Source organism: Necator americanus, chromosome X (assembly GCF_031761385.1).
Source record: "Necator americanus strain Aroian chromosome X, whole genome shotgun sequence".
In the NCBI taxonomy this organism is placed as follows: domain Eukaryota; kingdom Metazoa; phylum Nematoda; class Chromadorea; order Rhabditida; family Ancylostomatidae; genus Necator; species Necator americanus.
The window spans coordinates 24,823,345-24,851,318 of NC_087376.1; the positions used below are offsets into that span (position 1 = coordinate 24,823,345).

A 27,974-nucleotide genomic window follows, 5' to 3' on the forward strand; every position below is an offset into this window, starting at 1 on the left:
ATGTACGTGTCGGAGACTTGAGCAGCGCCGTCTACAATGATAGAAAGGCTTGATTTCACGGAGAGGAAGCTGCTTAGACGGCTGCTTGGCTACTTTTGGCCTAGAGTATGCAACAATGAAGATCTTCACGCAGAAATTGATGTGGTATACCGGCGGATGACACGTGGAAGATATTACTATCTTGCATCATCATCGGAAGTGGCTAAAGCGAATCGTCTTAACTTTTTTGGTCACATATTAAGGAGACCGTCAGTTCGCCTTGTTCAACGAGTTCTGAAGAGTTTGTCGGGTTCGAGCTGAAAGAAGCCACCTGGCCGAAAACGGAAGTTCTATACTGAGGTGGTGAAAGAGGATCTGAGGACACTCGTGGTGGATAGGTAGTTCAGGCAACGTCAGTTTTCGCAGAATATGGAGTACCGACGAGTGGATTGATTTTGTGCAAGCTCGCTCAGAAGATCGAGAAGGTTGAGCAGAGCTGTACTCAAGGACGGCACATCTCAGAGAAGATGCGGGTAATCGCGTCAGGCGATGAAATCGGTCCGCCGATTAAGTCAAGTAAGTTATTGGAGAAGTTGGAAGAACTTGAAGAACCATAACTTGAAGAAACGGAGAAGCCATATTTTTTTCAAGGTCGTTACTGCTGATGAATGTCGGGTCGAGAGCAACTGCTTGCGAAAGAGAGGGACCTTGTGTTTTCATAGTGACAATGAATACTGGCCATTGCAAGCAAACATTCTTAAAAACAGTGTACAACGAATTTGACGTGGGGAGGGAGTCCGCAGGAAAAGCTAGAGATGAGGTTGTAGATTGGGAGGTCCGGGGTGGTTCCGCTCATCTATTCATAGTAGTCGTAGGAAACGAAGATCCTGTTTTTTTACGATGATTTAAGACGACGCGCCACCGTTGAGCACGCCCAACATCCACGTGCGAGCGGTCGATGGTCAGTGATGTCTTCTCACTAGCCTATTCAAGTGAAACTAATGAACAAGCTGCTAAGGAGACCAGAACATATACATAGAAACGCGTTCTAACGTTTCTGTTAGGAAGTGAACCGGTTCACTCGCCGTTTTTCACGACGATTAGGGAGAGATGGGCGGAACCACCCCGGAGCGCGCAACAACCTTCAGCTTTTCCCGGCGATTCTCTCACCACCTCAGATTTGTGGTATGCTGCCTTTAAATCCCTCCTCTCATGGAGAATTTTTGGAGGACTGTGGGAGTTTCCCATATAGAATTTCCCATCGAAATCGACCACATCATAGTTTATAAGGTTGCAAAAGTAGAGATTGGAATACTTACACAAGAATTTTCATGATGTCAAAAGAAAAAGAAAATTCTTTTTGAGGAGCCAATTCCTGGCAATTCTCGTAAGGGAATTTATCGCTTCGTGAAATGAATTCTGGATAGGTAAACAATGGTTCATGTCCGAGCTCGCAACAGCGCGAAAGAAAGCGGAAAAAAGATCTGAGGTAGAAAAGGAGTAGAGTCGCGGTGGAGGTTGAAATTGCAAGGCCACCCAAAAAAAAAAACACTGCACTGCGACTTCGTGAATTCCAGGATGATGACTCACCCCCACAACTCAGGTGGAAGCAGGCGAGATTAATTGAGGAAAGTCATGACGTCTACACTGTTCTCTTCGACCTACCAAATTTTCCTCCCTGTCAAGAGATACAGGAAAACAGATATGCCATCTCATGAGCCCACCTCAAAACTAGTCGAGGAATTGCGAGAAGTGCAAAATGCTGCTTTGTCTCATTTCCATCGCCATAGGAAAGCCCAACGATTCGTTTGGGACGGAAGTTGTCGTGGAAGCATGGGCGAACGAGACATCTGTACCCTGGTTGCGAAGCTGCAGCATGCATGCACATAGTCAGGTCAAGAAGACATGAAGCACGGTGCAGTTGCGTAAGCTCGAGATGGTGCGGTGGAGCGTAGCGATTAGGAAGAGGAAGAACCAGTTGATAGCACTTTTCTTCGCTGCAGTTCTCGATAGTTCCACATCGATCTCAACAGTTAGCTTCACCGCGGTGCTTCAACGAACGGCGCAACCGCTTACGCCACTGTGCCGCACTGTCGTTTTAATCCGACCATACTTCGTGAGCTACGCAACAGCTTCTCCATCAGTGTTTCGACATTCCACAATGGCATCATCATCGACATTAAGTGAGAGGTCCGACAGAATGATATTATCTGCCTAGAAAACAACGCTTCCGAAAAACGCAACACAGATTATTGGAGTGGAAAGGGACAACTGGACATTGAAAATGAATGGCCGGCAATTATTGGATCTTTGATTTCTTGTAAGACCAAGGAAGAGCTAGGAGGAACGAATATCGGGCATTTCCATTTAATGTACTGAACTGTACAGAATGATCGGTCTACCGCTGAATTTGAAGATACAATGTTTATGAAAAGCGCGTGGATTTCTAGTGCACCACTCAGATTCAAGACAAACATCCATTTGACCTAGTAAGAGTTGAACGTGAAGCAACGAACGGCTTGATAATAATAGGAAGGCGTCGAATTTGTAATAAATAATACTAAGGACATTTTTCTGTACGCCCACCACTTTCAGATAATGCCGTTCTTATTCCTTCGACCTATGCTTCAGAAATTTGGATGCTTCACAAGCAGAAGGAAGCAGTCAACCTTACTAGGCACTCCATCAAAAGTGTGATGCTGGAAGAAGACGTTTCGTCCTGCCGAAGTGTTCGTAGATCTCCCTGCGTCATTAAAGATCTTGCCATGCCAAGGAATGTAAATTTAATTGCTTTGGAAACATGGTGTATATCAAAGATAGTAGTAGGACAGTAGTAGATTTTATGGGATAGAAAATGAACAACAGCAAAAAATTGATCGTCAGATTTTTTCAAAAATTCCATCAAAATAAATATATACTTCGGTCCTTTCGAGCAAGCAGGACCCGCTGGATATCTCTAGCGCGAGAGAGGAACGAATAAAAACATTACTAGTTCCCGCTCAGCAAAAAAAGATAATTGTGACCAATTATTGACTTCACAGATCTGTACTAAGCAAGTCCTCGCTGTTTTCTTTTCCCATTCCATTTCCTTTTTTCTCTTATATGTACGAGTTTTGAGACGAAACCGGTGCTTGATCTCTCATTACCATTCTGACATGTCTGGGTTTATCCTGGTTAGTAGTATGCTGTAAGAGCTGCAAACTTTCCATAACGGTAAGTGCGTGAGCACGAAGTAATGACCGAATCAAAACGACCCGAACCTCGGCTCAGTTACCTATGTGGTTGCGCTCGTAGTGGAGCTGTGGAGTTAGCGGTTACGATCGAGTTGGGACCGCCGGTTGCCGCAATCGGACTGAGTAAGGGTCCCGCCACGATAGCAGTCGCGAACTCCACCGCTCTACTTGGAGTGCTGCCGCTTACGTAGTACGTATACCAGATTTCATGTAATTTTGACCTAACTTTTGATAGAAAGACTAGGAAGAGCGCTAGTTGCAACACAATTTACACAAGTCTATTTTTGTTAAACAATATTTGCTGATCAATTTTAAGATTTCTTTCCAAGCAGAAACGCAGGAGAGGAGTTTGTCGGATGCCACTTCAAAACATTCCTGCGGATTATCGAGAGTTGCTAATGTAAAAGAGTTTCGAAACGGGACAGCTTGCGGAGATTTCATGAATCATGTAAAAGTTGAAATTATTCATGAAAAATGCTAGATCTGAGTGAAATTTATCGAGGTGATAATGCTCCAGTGATTGAAGTGACCAGCTGGACTTAATAGAGAACTTTAGAGAGTGAGACTCACAAGAAATGAAGGATCGAAATGAAGTAGAAAAGAAAGAATCAAACTACCACTTTTAAAGTGTTGCTGCTGCCTTTGAAATTTATTATATGTTGAAAAGTATATCATATTTTGAAACTTATTAATTTTTTTTTAAATTTCCGACTTCTTTGTTCTGAATTTGTGGAAGAAGAACAAACGAAAAATGCATGAATTTGAAGTGGTGTTCTTGGCCAGAAGGGTTTCGACGCATAGGAATGAGCGCATCGTATTTCGATTTTTTCAGGAAAAGAAAACACTTTCTTTCATTTTCCAGTTCCTATCCACGAGCGGCCATTCAACAATCAAATGGTTCCGTTAAAAAAAGCTCTCGGAAATCTCGAAAATATATAGCAAACGACTAGTCTCGGTTTCACAATAGACTTTATTCAAGAAGGTGGAACCGTTCTCTACTTGTGGTTTCTTATTCGGATAAGATTTTTTCTGTTCGTGTATGACCCCTCACAAATCTGACAAGAATTCTCCTTATTTTAATCACCGAGCTGACACACCACAGCAGCAGCCCAGCACTTAACTCAGCAAGGTGTATGTGTGTGTGTGCTTTTCTCCTCCGGAACAACAGGTGCTATTCGCTGTACTTGAGTATAGACGAAAGATACGTGTAGAGATGCACAGAATATATGCACTAATGACTCTTTTAAATCTCGAAACTTTTAGATATATAAAACAGGTAATAGATGTATATATGTATATAGAGATAGAGAGAAACTTATCCAGTTAGGTTTCCATTAAAAGCTGCGTTTTGGCCAATTTTCAACGTTGAGGTCTCTCCACAAGTAAGTGGAGGTCAAACGACGTCTTTACCGCAGAATTTTAGTACGGTTTTTTAGTTGCTCCGAAGATGCTGGCCTTATTTCTGTTTAGGAACACGGTTTATAAATTGCATTTACTTTCTAACAGTTCTGATATGCGTATCTCGCTATGAGTAAAAAGAAAGAATTCTTCTACCAATAATCTGTGTAAACTCTAGGATCCATTAACCTTGTTAGAATATAGACTTGTTGAAGTTTTTGATTTTTTTTCTTTTGTTTTGGAAAAGCTTAATATCAACTCATTACTTACGATTAAGCACGTTACATGTGCGGTTCTTTGCTGTCCATGTAGTTTTTGAAAGTTTTGTATGAGTCGGGGAGTGAACGTTTTGCTAATGATTGCTTATCTTCTTAATCACCTAACAATTACCGACATTTCAGTTTGTGAAATATTTGTTTTCTTTTCAGATGATTTCAAAAAGTGAATCCGCCTTATTTTTGATCAACCCTAGTAAGGGTAAAGTGTTGCCGATTTTACTCTAGTTCAGTAGCTGATTTCATCGCTTACTCCTCTTAAGTAATTAGACAGCGAAGGTGATATTCAAGCAACGAAATCCTTGATTTGATGCTCACTACAGCCAAAAACCCACAAAAGCCATAAGTATGTGTTATACTCAGTGACACATGATCTGAAACAGAGTTCCACAAAGATGGATGAAAGAAAAAGAAGGGCCTTATTTTTGTACAAATGAATGATGACTAATTAGCATTTGGACCATCGGACCTTATTTTTCGTAACATAAATTTTTTTTAACATATCATTATTATGATTGGAGTGAGAGCCTTCACGAGCAATACTAGAAGTAAGAACACGCTCAGCAAGGAATCACATTCTCATTTCCTGTTGTATGTAACTGGTGACTTTCCGTGCTTATAGAAAAATGGTACAAGTCAAACTTGAAGCCGCTGACCTCATTCGGATGCAAAATGTCACAGCGGAGAGGATTTGCTGTCAGAGGCGCCACACTTAACCTCATGCTCAAATAACCATCAGTTGTACGTGCTGCTAGTAAAAGCACACAATCGTTTGGTTGGGGATTATTGTCATGATCGAAAAAAAGAGGGTATCGAGATAATTCAAGTTAGAAACTGGTAGGTTTGGGATAGAAGAAAAAGAAAAAAAAAAGAAAAAACAGGATTTGATGCTTAGAAAAGAAGATGACTTACCGATAGGGGAGTAATAGCACAGGTGCATCGATGTTTGTTTTGCGCACTGTGGTCATGCTCTTTCTTGATTACGTTGCAGACTTGGTGGTGCTCTAAGGGACATATGGCTGCCAAGGAAAACGGAAGTAGCATGACCCATTTGAGAAACATCTTGGAAGAAAAAAAATGGATTTTTCTCGAATTATGTGGTTATCAGCTCAAATTCTCATGAACAGTTGTGTAAAGGTAGAGCGAAAAATCGTTAAGATTGATGACTTAATATTTCAGAAATCGCAGAAAACAGTGCTACATAAAATGAGTTTTGTGCGAGAGATAACGTCTAAAATACAAAGTGGGAGTAGCAGAAATTGAGCAGAAGAGGGTAAACTCAGCATCAAGGACCGGTGGAAAAGCGCAGTGTTTGAACAATGCCAGTCTCGAGAGTTGGAAAACGAGAGCTAGTCCATGAGAGTGATTGTATGTAATTCGGTAGAATGTGTAGGTATTTTCAGTTAAAGTCCTTGAGGTGATACTTTAATGGAGTTCTCAAGTATACTCGCTTAGCAGTATTCCATCAAAACACTGATATCTCAGAGTGAATGATGTGTGAAGGTAATTTCGTGGATATTTATTATTTCCCACAAATTCGCTCAATTATGTCACATATCTAAAAAGTTCCACCATTCTATTGGATAGAGCTAGGCTACACAGTTTCGGAAATAACGTTTTGAGATGGACCGATGAGAATATGAGCAACAATGATGACCAAATTAATTGGCATCATTCTGAAATTGGCGCTGATTTTTTAAAACTTTTTTCTTTCTTGGATTAACCAACCGAAAAGTGATTTCGCATCATCCTTAGAACAGCAAAAAAGGTCCGCTTAATGGGCAGTGGCAGAAAAAACATTTTCTGAAATGTTGTTTGGTCTTGAAATATTTCCATTATTATTCTATTCTATTTTTCTTTATAAAATCTATGGAATATTTTTGGACAGTGATTAACGCACATAACACGACAAAAAAGGAGAAGAGTAAGGTGCACAGGTCGAAAGAGACGAATCACGAAAAAAAAAAACCGAAAAAACCAACATTCTGTTCCTACGACATGACAATGGAACAACGCAGGTTCGACACACCGCTGAGTCTTATTTTTGCAAAAGAGTGAGAGACTTGAATCCACTTCTAAAAGATGAAGAATTTAATTCCATGTAGTTCTCAGCAGTTTGAAAGTGAGTTTATCGGAATTTAATGACCAAGAAAGCTCAGATTCTATGCAGATTGTTAGGTTTGGGAGATCGCAAATAACTTAGTCATAAGAGAAGGTAGAGAAAAAATTTAGGTAGTTTTTCAGTAAAGAGTGTCTGGCCTAAAAAAAGTCATATAGTTACTTTTTCCATTTCTTAGCTGTCTTGGAATTTCTGTGGGACAAAAATGGGAAAAATGCAATTTTTCCCACCTTTATCCTAATTGTTTTAGAAAATCTCTCAAATCCAAAGAAGTCAGAAAATTTTAACTTTTGTCGCATCAAATTTTCAAAAATATCAGGAGGTGGAAAAAATTACGATATTGCTTTTTTTTCAATTTTTTCTCTTGGTTCTCTTATGACGAGGTTATTCGCAATCTCCCAAACCTAACGATGTGCAGAGAATATGAGCCTTTTTAGTCATTAAACTACATTAAATCCACTTTTACACTGCTGGAAACTACGTATGATTAAATTCTTCATCTTTTAGAAGTACTTTCAAGTTTTTAAATGTTTTGCAGAAATCTGACTCAGCGGTGTGTCGACCCTGAGTTGTCCCATTGTTAAATTGTCCACTTGCACATTTTCGAAACAAAATGTTGGGGCTTCCATACTGTTCTACTGCATAAAATAAATATAATATTTTGTTTTTGTATAGTCATTTAATGTCATTTATTGTTTTGTATTGTTGTTATTTATTGTTTATTTTGTAATGTATATACTTATCAATCACTACCTAATATCTTGTCCCGGACATAATTCTATCCTCCATTCACTACTGCCCAACGCACACTACCTTACGACCCTCCTCCCTTGCAATCGTCTACCTCTACGGCACCTCAGATGTTAGAACTCAATCTCGTTTGACCCTACTTGAGCTTTCTTCGTGCGGTCGCGAAGATGTTCAACAAACCTATAGTATTCTTCCTGAATACTGTATATTGTGGTATCGGCCCAAAAGCCCGTAGCGTAGCGAATAGACCCCAGTAATAATAGTTCTGGGATCTCACTCTCTGAGCTTTGCCGCCTTTTCTCCTTTCCATTTAAAGAAAAGTCTTCCTCGAAGGAGACGGTTGACCGAACATGTGTAGAACCTTGGTTCAACAACGACATCTCTCCAGCAGGACCTTTCACTGACAGTGATGTGACTTTTCAAATTGCGAGTTTACATAGATGGTTTTTGTCGCCTTGACGAACTTGTAAAGCTTCTCGCTCCGCTTATTCCACTTTTAAGTTCCCGCTGTAATGTTCCTCGTGGGTGGTTAACAGTGACACATTTTTCTCTGTAGAACTACTCTTATTCCATATATAATTCCTCTTTTAGTAACTTCGTGTTGGACACTAAGCGACGAAAATAGTCACAGTTGGCTTTGAACCACATTCTTCTCATCCCGCACATGTCCAGTTCGGGTCGTTAATTATCCGAAAGAGTCTATGTTCGTTGCCGCACTCGTTTCGATCAGGCCACCGACTCTAAAACTCTTCTGCTGGCGCATATTCCTAAGAACAATTCTTCTTCTTTCTCAAATACACCGTTCAGTGGTGGCATCACCTTGGTCTTGATCAGTCCCGTGACTACTGACTATGTGCTTGATCTTCCGTCAGATTTTCAATGACTTCTTCTGATGCAGCCGTACATGCACTATATGTGCAGATCCTTAATCTAGTCCTATTCTGTTATGAGTGTCTAAGTGACTTTAGCAAACCCGACCTTCCTGGAGCTACTGTACTATGAGTTCTTCAATCAGGAGAGTTTTTCACATTGGTGTGTCTGGCGTTTTACTTCAAAACTCAGGGACTGGTTGCAGTTCTTTAGCACATGCCTACTGGAGGAACGCAACCGGCGTTACATTGTCTCACCTTGACAGGCGGAGCACGTTTGTAGGAGGTGACTCTAAACAGCCTCCCTCAGACATCCCAGTCTCTTCATTACAGACTCTTAGCCGGACTGCCGTGCTGGATACAATTATAAGTCATTCCTGGTGCAAGAGGAGCAAGAAATCCGTCGCCATAATTCATGTCTCAGGACAACCAAAAAGCGCACCTTTGCTCCACAGTTAGTCCTTCCTTATCAGTCACGTGGGGACATCCCGTAGCCTCGTGACTAACAGGCTATAATCTCCCTAGTGAGAGAAGTCCGCTGAATCAAACGTGATACTTGTTTGTTGTTTTAGTACCAGTTCATGCCATTTTGTTTTCTTGCCTCCGTGTAAATCGTTGCGCAGTTCAAGCGCAGTCGGTAAGAGGTTCGGCTGTGAATGCGCCGTTCAAAATAGCAGAAGTCCCAACCAGGCATTTCATCCCTCCGACGTCGACACATTGCTACCAGGGTTGTTTGGAAAGAAAAAAAAAATCCTGACTCGACACGACAACTAGTTCTTATAAGTATTTGTAAGACCGCACATGGTTTATGAACCTCAGACAATTCTGATCTAAGGTCAAACGCGTAGGCGCATCTCCATAGGGATTGGCTGACGCCATGCACTTATATCCTTTATCTTTTAATTACCAGTTTGAGGATAATCCGTGCCGTGGGCTACTCGCGTTATGTGTTGTGTTCTAACATTGATAATTTTTCCATGTGTGAATCTAATAAAAGACTAATCTAATCTAATAAATAATCTAATAAAAGGTCCGATGAGTGATTTTCATCGTTTCAAAAATGGAGTCACTCCCTACCGGAGAGGTATTATCATTCGTTTTTTTTGACTAACCAGACTCAATATCATGGGACATTGGACATAAGAAGATGAAAACTTTTATACATCTTTTTTTGTCGATCTAAGCTTTCCAAACTTTGTAGGATCCCTACATACAAAATGCATACTCGTGTATCTGAGTCTCTTTCGAAAACTGCTTCTGTTATTCAACAAGGATAAGTACGACATGGTGGGGTTGATTGCGATACGGTGACTTTGATTGTTGTCCATTATGTTGGTGGAGGACTACTCCAGCACTAACGAGAGCAGAAAGAAGGTAGGATTCTTCACTCTTCAACATCGCTATGAAAAGGGAAATTGTTTCTTTCGTACGATGGAACGCCTGAATTGCATAATTGTGGCTGACAAAATGTGGATAAGTGTTGGCTTCCACAGCTTTCATTGTTTATGTTCCGATATGAATACACAAAGAAGAGAATTGGAACCTCGCTTATAAAGGCTTAGAGAGAAGTGCTACAAGGAAAATCTCGCTCAGGGAGAAAGAAAGGTCCTTATGATATTACTAGAACGATCAAGACCATCCTCGGAAATACACAATTCCAGAAACTCTTCTTTCTCCGTTGGCATGGAATTAACTTGGTGAACAGTACCGTGATTATGCTGTCCACCACCACATCATCAACATGTGGTGTACAATGTAAGGTAAGGCATAAAATACAAGTTTTGGATGGTCTTTTAAGGTTTTTACGAAGTTTTGCACAGAGTTGAATGTCAACTCCTTGCGAAAATATTTTCTTGTAGGTCATGAAAAAGTAGGTGAAGCTGAAAATGTAAAATCTAAAGTCTCTGGCATTTCTCAATCCGCTTGGGATGCGCCACTACGTTCACATCAATTCAGAATCGCTTGAGCTTTACGAACGTGTAACTAGCCTATACAGTGACTTGTGGGGGCTAGCCGATATGTCAAATTAGTGTTTTCATCCTCACAGACAAGTATGGTACCAATTTGTCGAGTTCGGAGGGATCAAAGGCTTGATGAGCATCAGGGCGGATTCGGACCTCCGATCGTGCAGGCAGCGGGACCTCTAACCGACTTCGCTACACCTGCCCAAAGTGAAGCTTACCAAAAAGAATCACAAGAACGCGGCAAAATGAAACTTCACGCCTTATTAGTTTATATTTTGCAGGATACTCCACTTGATGACACCAGCGAAGTATTGTCACTTTAAAGGAAATGCTAACGATTGTGCTGTGAGGTCTGTTGAGCTGTTGAGCTGATACGCCGGTGTAGATTCAAGCGATTTGCAGTCAACCACGAATTCTCATCCGAAGCTCATGAACCTGAAGAGAAAGCTGGTAAAGGGGTTCCTTGTGGAGGAAGAGGTGCAGTGTTGATGCGTGATACTATCGTACTAATGGAAGATTAGCAAGACCATGCCGTTGTGTGCAGGAAAACCTCATAACCATCAACAATTTTTGCAACGCTTATTTAGTGTGCCATTTAAAAGATACATATGCGAGCTAACAGAAGCACAGTGTGAAGATACAGCGTGAGAAGCAGCCACGCAAATAAAAAGTATTTGAGGAGAGTTAATAATGACTGAAGGCATATAATTCGTGGTAGCGTGAGTACAGAATGGTGTACTCACGCTACCACGAACTATATGAATGTAACGTTTCATTTTACTTGAATTTGACCAAACCTTATTATATTCAAGTATAAAATCACCAGTCTCAATGTGCGGTTAAAGCCGGACTTTAGACTTTTTTGTGGTGTTCTCTTCGCTCGCCTTCACTGATCAAATAATCAAAATTAATCAAAAATTAATGGTGGTGACATTTTCTGTAAAATCAGAATTCTGCTTTTTTAGCAACGTTTTCTTCTTTCTTTTTTACTATAAATAAACGTGACAGTTCTACATTTTGAGAATATTCAAACTTTAGTCTCAAACACTCCTTCGGTTCTTATTTAATATAGTCACAATTTTAAAGCATTACTCGAAGAATGGGTGTTCTCCCTGTCTTCCCCAACAGCTATCAAAGAATGATGTTTAACATAAAATGACGTTAACGACATCACCGTACTGATAAAGATACCGTTCCTCGTCAGATCATGTAAACTGTTGGCTACTATTTAAGCAGCCGGTTTCATTCGTGTTTCCGCTTTCTGTGGAAGGCATAATACCAACTTGAGGCACGGAGGAGTAAGAGAGGTGAAAAGCAACGTGCGAAGTGGCCACGGGTATGAACGGTTGCTACGTTTCATTTAACTTTTGCGACATGCACACGAAGATGCTGCAAGATAATACTGCATTATGGCACAACAATTCTACGCTGTTGGACCCGTCGCACCCCATATTATGGCTATCTGGTGTCGCCGCACCAATTCGACCCCGGTGGACCCGTCGCACCCCCCTTTTCGAATTTCGCGACTGACACACACACGTGACAGAATGAGCCCGTTATTATATATCATGATATTCAAATGTGATTCAGATGCTCATAAAAGATCATGCTCATGAAAACCAATGTGCCTCATTTAGTGAAGTAAAAGTTCTTCATGAATGAATTGCAGACTTCATACATAAAAATTCGCCATTGTGCAATAGTATCATCACTGACGTGAGAGGAGGACACAATCTTTCCAGGATTATTCAACACCACTCTTGAGCACACTACCTATATTTAGTAGTGGAAAGCATACAAGGAAATGCTGATGGCCAGCAGTAGCATCATCCGCGTCTTGTTTGGCTCTTCCAACACATCAGTCAGTTGGAGTAATTGCTTTTCGATTTTGAAGAAACACGGGAAGGATAGGTGTCTAGGTGATTCTTAAAAAAGTTGATGTTTATGAAGCACAAATACAGTAGGATCGCTAATTCTTGGACAGACCGGATGGACGCGGATCCGCGTCTTTTTCGTCTTTCTTGTTCATAACTCATCTCAATTTGATCTTTATTATGGGATCTATAAATCAATTTTTCGTGAGCGCGAGCTCTACCTATTGAATGTAATTAGAACTTTCAAGAGCTAAAAGGAAACACTTTCTGAAAAACGTACCTGCGGGTACACATTAACTAGGCTGAGTCCGAGATAGTTGCATTCCAAGGATGTGTGATCCATCCGAATCCTGGGATGGGGATCAGTGGTGAAGGCGACAACTAAGGTAAACGATAAACTTACTCGACTAGTTCTGCACACAATCTTTCTAAACTCTACACTTTCCTCAAAACTAGCGCGCATTGAAACTATAGGATATCAATAGGATGAAACGAAAGTGCTCTACATTTGTCATCTCAAATCACTATCGACATCGTAGAAGTCTGCGCAAGGGCCACTGTGTCTACGTTCAAAAAATTATGGCGTAATCCATCATCTTCCTTAACTTCATCATCATATTCGACTACACTATAATGATTCAGGTCTATGTGAGTGGCAGCTTTGTTTGAAACAGCCGCTTGTATTGCAAAGCATTCAATTTGGGAAACGCTGCAATGCATCTTGCGTTTAAAGCGAATTCATGGTACGGAGTACTGAACTGTCCTGCAAACCGTATCCGTCGCAACCTACCATTGTTCCTCATCATCCTACTACCTTGTTACATGCACAAACTCATTCGCCTCTTGCTACATTTCGCCAACTTTATCGTATGTCATCGAGCAGAGCTCATCCATGAAAAATCGTCGAACCTACGTACTCATACTACTCCAGTGCAACATCACACGCATAATCGAGTCTAGTCGGATGCAACAATTGCAGTGCAGAAGCAAATCGAACAATTTATTGTGAATTCAGTGAACGACAGTTTACTGCAACTATCGACTGTCCTTAGCAGTCACAGGTAGCCTTACATACATCCACCAGTCATGTAAAGAATCTCAAGCTAAATTTAAACTTCTTCACTGTGGCACTGAAATGCAACGTCTCTTGACCGAGAGGAGTAGTTGCCTTTACGGTGAAAGGCTCACATCTCTACGTTGGCAACAACGTCATCAGGAGCGATCTGCAAGAAGCCACAATACAAGAAGCTCCTGCAGATACGCCGAACCTGACTAAGCTGCCTGGAAGGTTGATAGAATTCGCGACCACATTTCCGAATCTTTTGCTTGGCAGTCTCCTGGTAGAAGTCGTACTCCTACTTCTTTTAATTGGATTACTTGTCATTTTTGTTCAGCAACCGGTTGTGGTTTGTATCGTTTATAGGACTTCTGAAAAGTGCACCTAAACGCTTTCGTGACTTGGGAGCTTTCTTCACTTTGCAGTATAATCATACAAATTTCTCCAAGTTCTTGTCGATGAATCTGTTTTTAATTTGTTCGCATGACATATAGAAAAAAGGTAAAATAAATAAAAATAGAGGACAAAATTAAAATGGATCGTTTCGCCTCTACCTAGACGATCCATTTTAGAACTAGCCTTCCTTGAGGCTTCTCAGTAAGTGAGGAAGGCTAATCCTAACCAAACAATGTATAAACAAAATCAAACTAATAAAACAACATAAAAATATATAAAATATGTATAAAAATAAATAAATAAAATAACAAATAATAAATAGAAAATTTTAGTCACCATTGCTCATGAAGTATTATATTTTGTCTCGTCTGGATAATTAGCATTTATGATATGGGCCACAAATATGTAATATGGCATATAAGCAACTACAGATAAGCAGCTTTGCACCACTTCTTCATAAACCAGACGTTGTTCATATCTTTGATAATTTGGAAATAAGTCTTATTTAGTCAGCTTTCTCATCCACAACAGAATTAGTAGTAACCGGTAAAATAATATAATAAACACTACGAAGTAGGTATACGTTAAACTCACATCGAAGCTTGCTCCTATATTTGGAAAAAAACTTCACTTCGTAAATTGCAACGGATGCTTCGAGGAGGTCTACATTTATTTCAATAAACAAAGCAGGAGAAAGAGCAATAAACAAAGCATTCTCAACAAGAAATCTTTGAAGAATTTCGTCATTTTTCGTTTCGTGTGTAATGTGGCAATGAGGAAACAGACGAGAAACATATCTGATGAGAATACTCACAGAATCACACTAGAAAAGACATGGAAACAATGGTTCTGAACAGATATGGTGAAAGAAGGCCTGAAGAGAATCGGCACTGATAGGCGGTTTGAGTGGAACGTTTTGCTGGGCATGCAACAGGAACAAATGCATTGATTTCGTGGTAGTGGTTGAAGATCATAAGTCGGGCTAGATTCAGCTATTTATTTAATGACGACACATCTCTCTAACATTAGCTAAGTAATGTCCAGTGAATGAATAGCTTCAAATTTTTACACCAGAAAAAAAAAACTCTAGAGTTTTATGTCCCTAATGAAGAAGTTTTCCGAGCAACCGGAGAGAAGATTTAGACTTGAATGTCAGTTAGGAAGGTGCATACTACATTTTTAAACATTATGATTACATAATCATACTTTGAACGGTGACAAGAGGCTGTTCGGCCAGGGACAGTGCCGCAGAACGCATCGGGGAGAGGGAGGTAGTGTTGGGTATTCCTTTCTTATCCCATTAAGTTTTTTGTATGCTAATTTGCGAAGATACTGGATTTTACGATTTCGTTGAACCGTTTTACAGCTACAGATTGAAAATAATGAAGACATTTCTTGAAGCTGTTGGATATTCAGTAGACCACTTCTTACTTTCAGTTGATGAAGTATCCCCGATGATGTAAGTTCAGTTCTGAACCTTTGTCATGAAAATGCCTCTAGAAGAGAATCTGCTAGATGTATGACCTGCTAGAGTCGTTACAGCCAGCTATATTCTTCCCTACAGCATAGTCAGATAGCAGCTCCATAGTTCTCCCACCAGCTGTGATCTAATGGAAGAAATCCGCAAAATAACTTTAGTTGGCGTTGTTTTAAACCAGAGAGCCAATAGACTTCTACGGATACTAAGATACAATTAAACTCAAACTGAGGTCCATGGAGTACGGTAGGCTTAACGTTAGTGCTCCGGCACTTCGAACCAAAAGTTTTTCTCAGGTAAAAATGTGGAAGGAAAAGGGGCGAAATGAAAGGAACGTAAAGACATGAAGATATTCTACTTGGCTTTGTTGTTACAGAGGAAACCACATACTTAGAAGCACATGTCCCAAATCATCCAGCTAGCGAAGAACTGTTTATTATTTGAAATACAAATACATATGTGAGGGTAAGGATGTAGCTCAACAAAGTAATTAGATCTATGATAAATTAGCCGCGGTGAAGCTGACCCGATGCCATTCTCCTTTGAATTCAGTCTTCTAGTTTCAGGACTTTCTACTTAACATTAATGAGCTGTGAGCGAAATTCTTCCTTCACGGATTCTCGTATGATCTTTGAAGTTCCGAAGTTCCCTTGTCGTTCAAGCATGAATTCTCATAACGATATTGTTATCGTGCACGCCATCTACATGTATTCTTGGATTTTTCAACAACGACGAATAACGAATAACCTTGTTCTGATATCATTTCTTCGTGACAATTGATCCTTTTACACTCCATACAAGCAGTCAACTTATCTCTTAGCTATTTGTTGTACTATCTGCAATTTGAAGCTGCGCCTCTGACGCAGGGATTTGGATCGAGTGGAACAAGCTCTGAGGACCGATAGGCTCTTCTGTTTTCCCTCTCTTGCTTGCTTCCTCACACTCTGTCTCAGCTTTACACAGTGCTCGCGAAAGAGCGGCACACAACACACCCCCACGCTTATGTTCTTCACTCTCACAAACACTGTCCCAATCTCAATCCATAATTGGTTAATTATTACGCCACCTTGCTTTATAATATATATGTATATACTATATAAACTAACACCATTTCATATCTCTATCGTGGTTTGAATCGGTTGTATTTCTATGAAGGCATGGTCATGGTAGGTATATCACTTCTAAATGGCTACTTCGCAGAGTATGTCCGAAATAAGTGTAAATGCTTGATCCATAGACGCTGCTTTGTATGCATGTCATCTTTTGTTCCTTCCCATGTCTGTTATTGCCTACATTCATTCCTTCAAAATTCTACACTAACGACATTATTTCATCCAGGAACTCTGGAAGAGCCTATAAAACTTTGATTCTCCTTTATCTCGTCTTTGTTATCTTGAATGCTGCGAAATAAAAAAAAACATTGTCGTGGCAGTTCGAAAGAATATTCTAAAGTACATATCCCCCTCGACAATTAATACACTATTGAAATGTGATTTAAAGGGTCATGGCTGACCAGGAGGAGGACAAGGAGGAGAGAGCAGAGCACCCAAGGCATACTGGAGAGCTTTCTGCTTCTTCGACATTACCATCTATGCTAATGGTAACAGTATCTTTTTGAAAATCTACACAGTCACGAAATCGTGAACAATTCCATAGCTCTGTGGGAAATTTTTGTCCAGAAAATACTTTTTCAGAATGACATACCAAACTCATCATCCACACTGATCGAAGAATCTATGCGACTTTTGGGATTGAAATCATCAGTACCACCAACGTTATCTGCAGAAGTATTGGATCCAGATCCACCTCTCGGACCTCGAAATGGATTATCGTCAAACTACGGGTTAATTCCACTTAAATTCAAATTATTCAAAATTTATAAGAAACTTTAACATAGCGAGGATCAATTTTTCCTCAATATCATTCGTATACCCACCGGGACTCTAAGATTTTTCGTTTGAAGAAGCCTCATCGGCGGTGCACATGTTGGTCGATTGTTGTGTGCGAGATCGCTTTAAAATTCGTTTTTTGTGCCTTCATCCCTCAACTAGCCGCAAAGTCAGCCCACACTTCACAACGACGGCTGCCAGTGCTTGTATTTTGAGAAGTTGTTAAAGCATAAGGAAAAAATGCTTTGATCAATATACACAAACTATAAAAGTGCTAACGGCGCGAAAATGCACTCAGGAAATCACCACTCATTTCCGGCACTCGACGTTATGCACGCTTAGAAATGCGTTCCGCCGAACACAGTGTAGAAATCACAAGAAATAATTTTCTTCTCCTGCCAGCGCATCCCTTTTTGGACTTTTTTCCGTGGTAAAAAAATCATGTGTCAGTCATGTAGTTGGGGTGTAGCGCTGCGGTAAGGAATTCCACTGCTCCTACGAGATCGATGGTTCGGAACTGCCCTAGGCCAACCATGTCTTTCACCTTTTCGTTTTCGGCAAGGTGGTACCAGGCTTTTCTGGAAGGATAAAAATAAGGACTTAATTCATCGCCTGGTCCTGGTAAGTTATTGTATAGGCCACATATGCGACCTTTACATAAAAACTCATTGGCGTATCCTGAAGAGACTGATCAACGCTAATATTCCTTATCTTCTAACTGTATACATTAGACTCTTCAGTGAAGTTGAGGGAGCTTTCTTCTGCAAACGGTAACGTGGTCATGAAATGGGAGCAAGATGTCTAGTAGTTTTTGAGAATACAGAAGTCTTACTCTCTTTTTCATGCTCTGCTGTTAAGTGTTGCCTACTGCTCCCTATTCCGTACAAACCAGATCAACTCTGACGTTTTATAAAGTAAACAAAGAAAAGAGCCTATGCAAGTGTTTCAGTCTGATCCTTTGACACTGGGCATACTGCACCCATGCCAAAGTGCCCTCACACTGTCGTTCGTTTTATCGGTACATACAAATGTTCAACAGTTGTGAGCGGAATTGGCATTTTTTGAACATGGAGGATTCAAACTAATCTATATCAGCAAGTCCAGAGTTTTGCAGCCATCCGAAATACCTCTCTGCTGTAACTTAATCTCACAGCCTCGAGCTATGTGGTTTGGAACTCTCGACAGCCTAAGCACATACACATACGAAAAATATGAAGTGATTCAGTTGACCTAGCTTTACAACTAGGTGTTTTCATCTAATTACCGATGTCTATACCTGTAGATGCTTTGCCCTTTTATCTACCACCATTACATTCTTCATACCAAGATAATCAATTCATAAAGATATATTGTTTCATTGACATACAGTTAGATAATACGTGTTCTCAGTGTAGAAATCAATGGTGACAATAAATACGTAGATTCAAGCCCCTCAACATTGCTTATTTACCCTCTCAGAAGCAGGATTTTTACCTTCAAAGTCCCAAATTAATTGTTATGGTGTTGACCGATATTTCCTTTGAAAATCTCGAAAGATAGTTGGAATTAATTGGAAGCAAACTTTAATTGTTGGTAGCTAAGTGCAATTCTGAGTTCACTTTAGTAGTATAATGCTCACTGCATTGCGAACAGCAATTTCGGTGATCTGTGGGAAATTTCAAAAAATTGCATGCACATTTGCGGCTTTCTATGTAAGCGGTATAATAATAAGTTTGAAAAGTGGTATTTCTTTGAATATCAGAGTAAGTTCATAGCGATTATGTGGTCATTAGGAAAGGTGCACTAAGTTCTGATAAGTTTAGGACATTAGCTTTAATACTGTACATTTATTTGTAGGCCATCGACATTGCCCTGCAGACACTCTTTAGGATACTATATTAGAGAGAGTTAGTTACACGTTGAAGAAATGTAATTGCAAGCGGACTTTCACTTTTGTTTAGTATAACTGCAGGAATACAATGAGGAACCCCTGATGCGAAAGTTTCACTACTTTTCAAAGAAAAAATGGTTCGTTTTTGTACTATAAGGTGTAACTCTGAAGAATAAGGGTTGTTTCACGGACTAGTATAAAACAAGAATTGAAATCTTTGTTAAAATGGAGTGAAAAGAAATGGTTGCAGATTTGATTTGGTGAAGTTCATTTGTTCGCAACCGCTGTTTTCTTTATTCTCCTATCTAAAATGTAAATAGCTGCTGCAGTCTTGATAGTTTGTTCAGTTCATTCAGAACTGAGCTCTCGCAACAACAAATTCTGGAATTTTGTTGATTTTGTTGTGCATGTGTTTATGCATCATTTCAAATTTGTATACATCAAAGGCCGTTTCGAACCGACCTTATGTCAGGTGCTTTGAAGAAACTTGTGTTGAAGTCCTTGTGGAGACGTTCTCGTTTATTGACTGGCGTACGTGAGCATAAAAGCACTGCAAAGAAACGTTTTGGACCTCTTAGTAATAATTTATTTGTTGTTCTCCCTTGGAACTAGTGAAAATGTTTCCGCAGAGCGATTTTTTTTGTGGTATACTATCTTTTAATGTTTGACTACGTTCAGATTATCTGACTCTTGTTTTTAATACTTGGTTGATCTCAGCTGACCTTGCTTGTTTTAGTCAAATGGGGATTCCAAAAGCACCACCAAGATTTCCTAGAATTGACTTCGATGATAGGTTGGATGATCTCAACGACGATAAGAAACAACCATGGAAAAAGTGGCAAGAAAGCGTAAAAAAATCTTATCATAAGGTACAAAGGAATGCGATGATAGTTTTTTCTCGTCATCTGAGACACCACTCAGGCCAAAAGATCCGTTGAAATGACTAGGGATGAAACACAGTTCCTTGAATCTATTCTATCTCGATCGAGAAAAAGCAGAGCTGATAGCCCGTTCAGGCGTCTCGGCACGAGAAGCGGTTTTATTCCCAGCGTTAGGTAAGAACTACTGTTTTGTTGCATTTTTTAAAAGATATTCTAAATATCGGCGGTTTAGGTCACAAGATAGTCTTTCGATGCCTTCGTTAGCTGATCGGTCCCTCTTCGTTTCGTCTTCGATGAGTCGTGTTTTTGCAGGTTCGTCATACCTTTCCTTTTCGAAGCCGCGTTCAGGGAAATGTTTCCTATTCAGTTCACTTCACTAGTGAAGAGTGGCAGAAACGTAATTTCAGGTATCATAACAAAAAATTCTATTAACCCCAGAAATCAGGAATTTAATGAACGACGCTACTCTTAACACACCTGCGAATCAAATAATGAAAGCGCACGCGCGGAGTGATTCTGGATTTAGAAGGATTTGTAGATGAAGCGGTCCTCTATAGTAGTAAAGTAAATAAATCGCAGCCGCTAAGAAATCGAATAGATCAGGAGTATCAGGTCAGTGCATACACGACGGCGCAACTTTTTACATTCTCGCGAATGATAAAATGGGAATGTGCAACAAGAATTAGCAATAAAATTAGTCGATAGAACAATTTTTGCACGGATTGAAGTGATGAAATACATCTTATACGCTTCCATCCTATCATTTGCACAGTTGTAAATAGTTGCATCGTCGGATATGCTGAGCAGTCTGTAGCTCTTAGCCTACCTGTTTCAAATTTTGCAGAAAGGGAATCGCATTTGAGTAGTGCCGCTGCGTACGCTTGCAAATTATGTACCAAACACTATTCACTACTGAAGAGAACGCAAAATTGGAAAATCTTCCAAAGCTGCTTTTTATAGAAATAAGCAGCTGTAAACCTCAACTTATGTATAGTAGGCATATGTTTGGAATTCTGGGCGTGATGTCTTTTGATTGAATCCTGGCAGAGGTAAGAGCGGATGAATACTGAACAGAGAAAAACGTTGCGATACGGCAAATGCGATCAAGGTCATCCGATTGAACACGTTGGGGACATACTGTATAGTATTGTTCTTAAAATCAACAAAAATTGAATTGCTAAAAACCAAAACAAGAACACTACGTTGCAGAGAAAGAAATGCTGTCTCAAATAACGTGTTACATAACGCTCAACTCCTTTCTTTTCTCTGCGAAATAAAAAAAAACTCCATTACCTATGCATCAAGTTAAAATATTTTTTATTGATCATTTATTAAGGAGGATCGGGGCCATACGCTGCACCAGCAGTCTCATCTTCTCAAGGAAGCGAATCGCAGTATGAGAAGAGAGCGAGAGATGTTGAAGCTATGTGAGGAATAAGAAGTTTTTCTAGCTCTACCTAATAGTAGCTTTTGATTCTGTGTTTCCGCTACATCCAACGGTTTCATTCACATTGTCAGTACTCGTTTCAAAATTTCTACAAGTAGAATTTTAAGGTTGTTGAAAACCTCACCTCTTGCTCCCAAACTAATTACCGCGAAAGAGTTCCGCAACGCTCTTGTTCCTGCAGCCGGAACAGCATCAGATCGGGACGACTATGATTTCTCCGTAGGCTTAATAATATTCAGCTTCCTTATTGCACTTTTTCGCAAAATAGGTATTTCGTCATAATAAATAAGTAGGTGTAAAGCCAAATAATTCTTTGATTTGTGCATAAACTTTGAACTTCCGGTACACATTTATTTTTCAGAGATATTGTCCAAAACCCTACTATTCGCGGCCGAATCGCGATGATCCCGACTATTTTGACTTCGATCTCCAGCATTCCGTAGATTTGTTCAAGCGTCCAGAAGGAAAATACACACCAAGGGGGTTCGTTTAATTTGCATTCTAATGTTCAATACAAATGGAGAGTCCTCATCTTAGTTACCCGTTTTCTTAATATCAGTGGTCACGGGATCTAAATAAGATAATTGAGAGATGAAAAGTTGTGAGTGTTGAGTGTGAGCGAAGTTTAAAAGATGAGAGTACGGAATTCCTAAATAATTAGATTTCTAGACAGAAGGAGGGAGAAGAACACTGAGGACCTCTCCTTCTTTCGCCTCATATGCACATGGAAACTATGTAGCAGTAAATTTTGAATTTACACAACACGAAAAATGTAAAACTTCAGCAGCAGTACAACGTGTGCACTCGTAACGGACAGCGGACATTACTCAAATTACAACTGTAATTAAATGATCGATTTAATGAATCTTAAAATATTAGTTACCGGCAACATCTCCAACACTGCGTACTCTTGCAGCAGAACAAGAGTAATGTATAATAATAATAATAATAATAATAATAATAATAATAATAATAATAATAATAATAATAATAATAATAATAATAATAATAATAATAATAATAATAATAATAATAATAATAATAATAATAATAATAATAATAATAATAATAATAATAATAATAATAATAATAATAATAATAATAATTATAATAATAATAATAATAATAATAATAATAATAATAATAATAATAATAATAATAATAATAATAATAATAATAATAATAATAATAATAATAATAATAATAATAATAATAATAATAATAATAATAATAATAATAATAATAATAATAATAATAATAATAATAATAATAATAATAATAATAATAATTATAATAATAATAATAATAATAATAATAATAATAATAATAATAATAATAATAAAATGAGAATATTTGTGGACTTCAATTTACAAGTACCGAAATAACTGAATTGATTGAATATGTACAAATGGAGCTAATTTTGCTGTTACGGTAGAGAACTCGCAACTTTGTGTATTGCGAAAATCACCGTTCTTTGAAGGCATCACACCACGAATGTGAAGTGATATGGATTTCCTATGGTCAAAGACTATACGGGATCGTAGATTGCAGAAACGGGTGGGATCCCACTCAATTCTTCCTAATCGCCATTAAAAAAAAAACGGCCCAGAAGATGCGACCTCGAGCGTTCTGGGACGCTATTTTCCACGAGTTCAATTGTGGCGCGCCAGCCTTGGCAAGCGCCGCATCTTCCGAGCCGTTTTTACAGAAATTAGGAAGAAATGGACGGAATGACTCTCCCCCTATCATCTCCCCCGTCAGGCATAACCCACCTGAAACCCGCACCACCCCAGATTCGTGGGTGATGCTTTTAACATTTGTAGTGAGAAACGGCTTCCTAATCATATTTACATCTTCTAGGAGGGTTTTGTGTTCTTCTTTTTAGAGTTCGATGTTTGGGTATTGTAGTAGTAAATAAACCAAAAATCTATTCTTTCTTCCCTATAATTGCCGATTCGAGCTATAAATGTTCAGATCGCTCTCTTCCCTTTTTGTTCAGAAATTGGCAGTATTTTTTCGTACACTTATAATTGAATATTTTGAAGTAATGTTGATATAAAAATAGCAGCATATCTTCGTTACACTATTTTTTACCCAATGTCATAACCTCATTTCACTTCAGCTTTATTTTATTTTCTAGTTGTGGAGACGGTATATTAGAAGAGGCACAGAAATGCAGCGACAGAACTTGAGCTTACCACATGTGGACTAAGATGAGACAGAATTTGCTTATTAGAAGATCGCTTGTCGCTTATTTTGCCTTGCTAACAATGGAAATGCCGAATTGTTAGAGTTCCTGGATTGCCGTCTGCCTCCTAGAAAAAAAAAACTTATCTGATAGTCTAACATGGAGGTGAAGGTCAGAACGGATATGGAAAAAAATGGATATGGTCAAAACGACCCCACCTAGGGTGTACTTACGCAAGCTGTTGGGTTCGCGGTGAGACCCTCACTGGCTCTAATCGAGCTGCGTAGCGGAACAAGCCATCATCGCGCCATTGCAAGCCCAACCTACTACGCAGGTGCGCCAGCTACCGAGTTCGGTTAACGTAAATAGAACGATGAGTGTTTATTCTTTTCAAAAGTGACTGAACATCAAACAATCCCCTATGGAGGAAGTTCTTTTTTGTGTGTAGTTAGTGAGCAAAATTTTAGACCACAAGAATGGGAACAGAAGTTGCTACATGAAGTGAACGCAAAAGGATCAGTTCCAGTATCTGGATACATGTTCACGAAGGTAGCCACTGTTACAGTATGTTTAACTTCGTCTGAAAAAAAAAACACTCGATAAGTTTTCTTTTTTTCAGGGGGATCCAGATTGGCGTACTAGTGGATCGTCATATTTGAGTGCAGCCCTACGCACACCAAAGTTCTGGGAGCAAAGATTTGAAAACATGGGAAAGCAAGTGAGAGACAGTAATCCGATAAGTATTGACAGTATCAACAGGTCAGTTATTCTGTATGATTAAATACGATTGGTGTGCTTTACATCCGTGTTAGTTTATATGTGAGTCCGGGAGCGTTTATTCCATACATCTGGTTTTTGTGATTCATATTGTCGTCCAGTATATTTGTCCATTGTTCAGGAGGATACGAGAGATCAAGGAAAGACGAATGTGAGATTGCATGCTGCTTGCGCATTACCTAAATAAATTGCGTATGTACAAACATACCAACACAGTGACAGCACTTTTTTCTACTAAGTAGTATATCAAGAATTGCGTAGGCGCAGCGGGGTAAGGTGAAGTTGGGGATTGGGGGGGGGGGGGAGGATTTTTGGAGGTGAGTCAGTAGGGCCCTAAAACCTAAGAATTAGTCTCGGAGGATCTATCACATGTACGTTAAAGCTACTAGGGGAAAAACGAAGATAGAGCTTCCAGAAATAAGAGCGCGGTTGAGTGTCCCTCCCCCAAAATTACACTTTACCCGGCGTAACGTAATGCTAAGAGGTCTCTACTGCCCCTATGCGGTCGTTAGTTTGATAATGGCCAAGATCAGTCTAACGCTTCCGGGTCGATAAATTGGTGCTAGGTATGTTTAACACGAACAATCATTAGATACAGCAATTACAATCGTATATCTGTCCTTCTGAACATCCCAAGCAACAGAAGGATGTAATTTAGAGTTTTTCCTTTGGTTTCCTATCACAGGTGCAACAGGAGACCAGAAAAGAAAACACCAATTGCACTCTCTGGGAGTACAAGTAAGGGATAGCGTTGTGAGCAGTGGAATATGACATCGCTGAGTAGTTTTTGTTGTGGGGTTGTTTTTTTCAGGTTATTCACGCACATATTCTACTCTCCATTTAAGAAACAATTTCAAGGATGCAGCTCATTGATATGCTGCAAAAACCTGCTTTTCGTGCCTCCAACTAAAATGTAACTGCGGTACATAATTTTGAAGATTCACGTTAAATTTCTGAAATACACTGCTGCTATAGTTATCTGCTATATGTAGGTGCTTCGCATGTAATTAGCGCACCCTTAACTTGCATCAACTAGATCCTTCAGTTCGTAGACAAATAGAAGTACCTCAGTTAGTTAGTTTTACATTCTACATTCTCTACAATTTGTTTGGACGATTTTTACATTTCTTTGGAATTTTTCTTGTAATTTACTGTACTATTCATTTCTTCGCTTGTCTTAGAGAAAAGAGATACACGTCAACAATTGCTGATTTTCGGTATGCAAAATCACAAGTTGCAGAAAAATTATTCTTGAAGGTTCCAACCGCTACACCTTCAAATATAGGACCCATCTACGCTCGTGGCTGAGCTCACGATTCAATCATGACGTAATTCTATCCATACGTGCACGAGAAACTACAAAAAAAGCTAGTGAGACGATAATGCGCCGTTCGTCAACGAAAGTACCCTATCGATCAGTCGCCCCATTGTTTGGCGTGTGAAGAGAAAAAGGGTGCTAGAGCCCGTTTTCGCACATATTCAATATCGACTCTCAGTGAATTTAACACTGATCTTATTCAAGCACATAAGGAGTCTCCCGCTGCTTGACAATCTTGTGAACTTTCCTCATTTTTATAAGTATTCCGGCCTTACCTCATATTCCTTTTGCACCCTTAATTGCTTGTCCATTACGATATCGCATTCACATTGAATTTTTCGTGTTTTTAGCAAACAGTTAACTTATGGCTCTGAGAAAGTGCAGAGCAAATCGCGTTACCTTAAGAACTACGTCATAAAAGTATCTAGACGTAACTGTTCGGTTTTTTTTACTCTTGTTTTCCTATCCAAAGCACGAATCCTCCGGAACTCATACACTTTCATTGATAATCAGAAAGTAACTATCTTGTTTTTTTTCAGAAATCGGCCAGTAGCAAGTCGATTTACAGAATATGTTGATCCAGACTTTGAAGACTATGAGGATCCAAGACTCGATGATTAGATTAGGTTAGAAGCAAACATGAATGTATTTTTTTGACTTGGTTTGCATAGTAGGACAACAATCAGCAGTTCCCACAAAGTGAGGTTGAATAATTCTTAACGTAGTATATACACCCGAATTAAATGGTATGGAAGTGACATCCATTACTGCTCTGAATGCTCAGCTCCCATTTTGTTTTGTTTTTTATTGTTCCCATATATGTTAAATAGTTTTTTGGGGACTCTGGTTAGAATCAGCGTTCTTATTGTAGGATAGAATTCGCTGGTGCAGTGTGTTTTTTTTTTCGCCTCATTTCACTTCTTTTTTTCTTCATTCTTGTGATATTTTGAGTACTTTTTAAGAAAGTATATCCAGGCTTCCCATGCATCCCTGTTAGTGTCTTAGTCACTACAGCATCTGCTGAATGGATATCTAGTCAGTGTATAAAGAACAAAAGTTTTGTTAAGCGACATATCATTTTGCGCTTTTATTTCCACATATATTATTCGGATTTTGCAATAAATTTGTTTCCATTGATTCGTTCTTTTTTTTCTCGAAAGAATCTACCTGTTTTTAGCTCATGGAGCTATGAGGGTCATCCTACTACGAAAAAGCAACGAGTAAGGAGATCCGAGGGACCGCGTAGTTCGTTGACTTTTGATAGTATATTTAGCTATATTAAAAAAAACTAATCGAAAATGTGTGCAGCAGTAATTGCATTTGCAGAAGTGGACTCACCTTCAATAAATGTGATGCTGTAAGCTGCTTAAGCAGCAGAAGCAACGCTTTGTGCAGCAAAATATTGTAATAACGAAAGAAAGATTGACATGCGCGAACGAAACCCTCGACAATGAATTCGGGAGCTTTTGTGACTATCTACTAGCGTAGCAAAGGAGGAGAGATGAGGCACGAAACTTCTTGTGATCTGCGAGTGTATCGTCATACCGATGATGGTCACGTATGGTAACTTCACTGCGACTCAAGTACTTATGGGGCGTAGTCCAATTATAGTAGTTTCAGATTGATATGTGTTAGATATACTTCGCTTTTATTGCTCACGAGTGGTCGTCTGGCTGTGGCAATAAACATTCACTGAACCACCTGTTTATTCATCGGAACGATACGGGCTAAGATCCCAAGAGTCTCCGCACCCCTACACATTTTGGTGCATCGGCTAAAATAAAGCCAAAAAAAGCGTCGTCCCGCGTCAAAAAGTGATATCTTTGGCCCCTGGAGAAATGAACTAGCTCATTGAGCAACTTATGTGGTCAAAACAAAAACCGTGAATCGCATCAGATTCATCTCAGTAATTGGGCGAAAAGTCGTTTCCTTACAAAAGTAACTGGAACGCAGATCACTGTTAACAAACAGCTGATCAGTCCTCTTTCAAAGGTCAAGCGAAGTTTATGGCATTGCACGTGCACGAAGAAAGAAATGGTGTTGCCTTTTCTCAAAACGCCGGTAGTTCTTACCGCAACGACGTTGAGCACTTTAATATCCCGTTACAGGGAATACACTACATGAGCACAGTATCCAACAGTAGACGAAGAGGCATAACAGAAATGCTGATCAGCCACAGTATTGTTGCAAAACAGCATAAGGCAAATAAAAGA

General features: G+C 39.4%; 5 protein-coding genes across 5 annotated transcripts; 3 read left to right on the forward strand and 2 right to left on the reverse strand.

Moving 5' to 3' along the window:
• Positions 1-36: 36 nt before the first annotated feature.
• Positions 37-596, forward strand: RB195_025347 (uncharacterized protein; the record flags this gene model as incomplete). Its single annotated transcript, XM_064213450.1, has 2 exons — positions 37-289; positions 406-596. The coding sequence occupies 2 exons, from the start codon at positions 37-39 to the stop codon at positions 594-596; spliced, it is 444 nt and encodes a 147-aa protein (XP_064069331.1).
• A 1,504-nt stretch (positions 597-2,100) lies between these two features.
• Positions 2,101-5,947, reverse strand: RB195_025348 (uncharacterized protein; the record flags this gene model as incomplete). Its single annotated transcript, XM_064213451.1, has 2 exons — positions 2,101-2,193; positions 5,798-5,947. 2 exons carry the CDS (start codon positions 5,945-5,947, stop codon positions 2,101-2,103), a joined length of 243 nt encoding a protein of 80 aa, XP_064069332.1.
• A 4,729-nt stretch (positions 5,948-10,676) lies between these two features.
• Positions 10,677-10,910, forward strand: RB195_025349 (uncharacterized protein; the record flags this gene model as incomplete). The annotated part of the gene is made up of 1 exon (XM_064213452.1): positions 10,677-10,910. One exon carries the CDS (start codon positions 10,677-10,679, stop codon positions 10,908-10,910), a length of 234 nt encoding a protein of 77 aa, XP_064069333.1.
• Positions 10,911-13,545: 2,635 nt separating this feature from the next.
• RB195_025350 (uncharacterized protein) lies at positions 13,546-15,500 on the reverse strand (the record flags this gene model as incomplete). Its single annotated transcript, XM_064213453.1, has 3 exons — positions 13,546-13,591; positions 13,650-13,742; positions 15,439-15,500. 3 exons carry the CDS (start codon positions 15,498-15,500, stop codon positions 13,546-13,548), a joined length of 201 nt encoding a protein of 66 aa, XP_064069334.1.
• Positions 15,501-16,895: 1,395 nt separating this feature from the next.
• RB195_025351 (uncharacterized protein) lies at positions 16,896-26,382 on the forward strand (the record flags this gene model as incomplete). Its single annotated transcript, XM_013439950.2, has 11 exons — positions 16,896-16,991; positions 17,086-17,234; positions 19,887-20,019; positions 20,072-20,205; positions 20,264-20,343; positions 21,368-21,458; positions 21,586-21,697; positions 21,840-21,961; positions 24,134-24,215; positions 24,286-24,425; positions 26,301-26,382. 11 exons carry the CDS (start codon positions 16,896-16,898, stop codon positions 26,380-26,382), a joined length of 1,221 nt encoding a protein of 406 aa, XP_013295404.2.
• Positions 26,383-27,974: the final 1,592 nt, after the last annotated feature.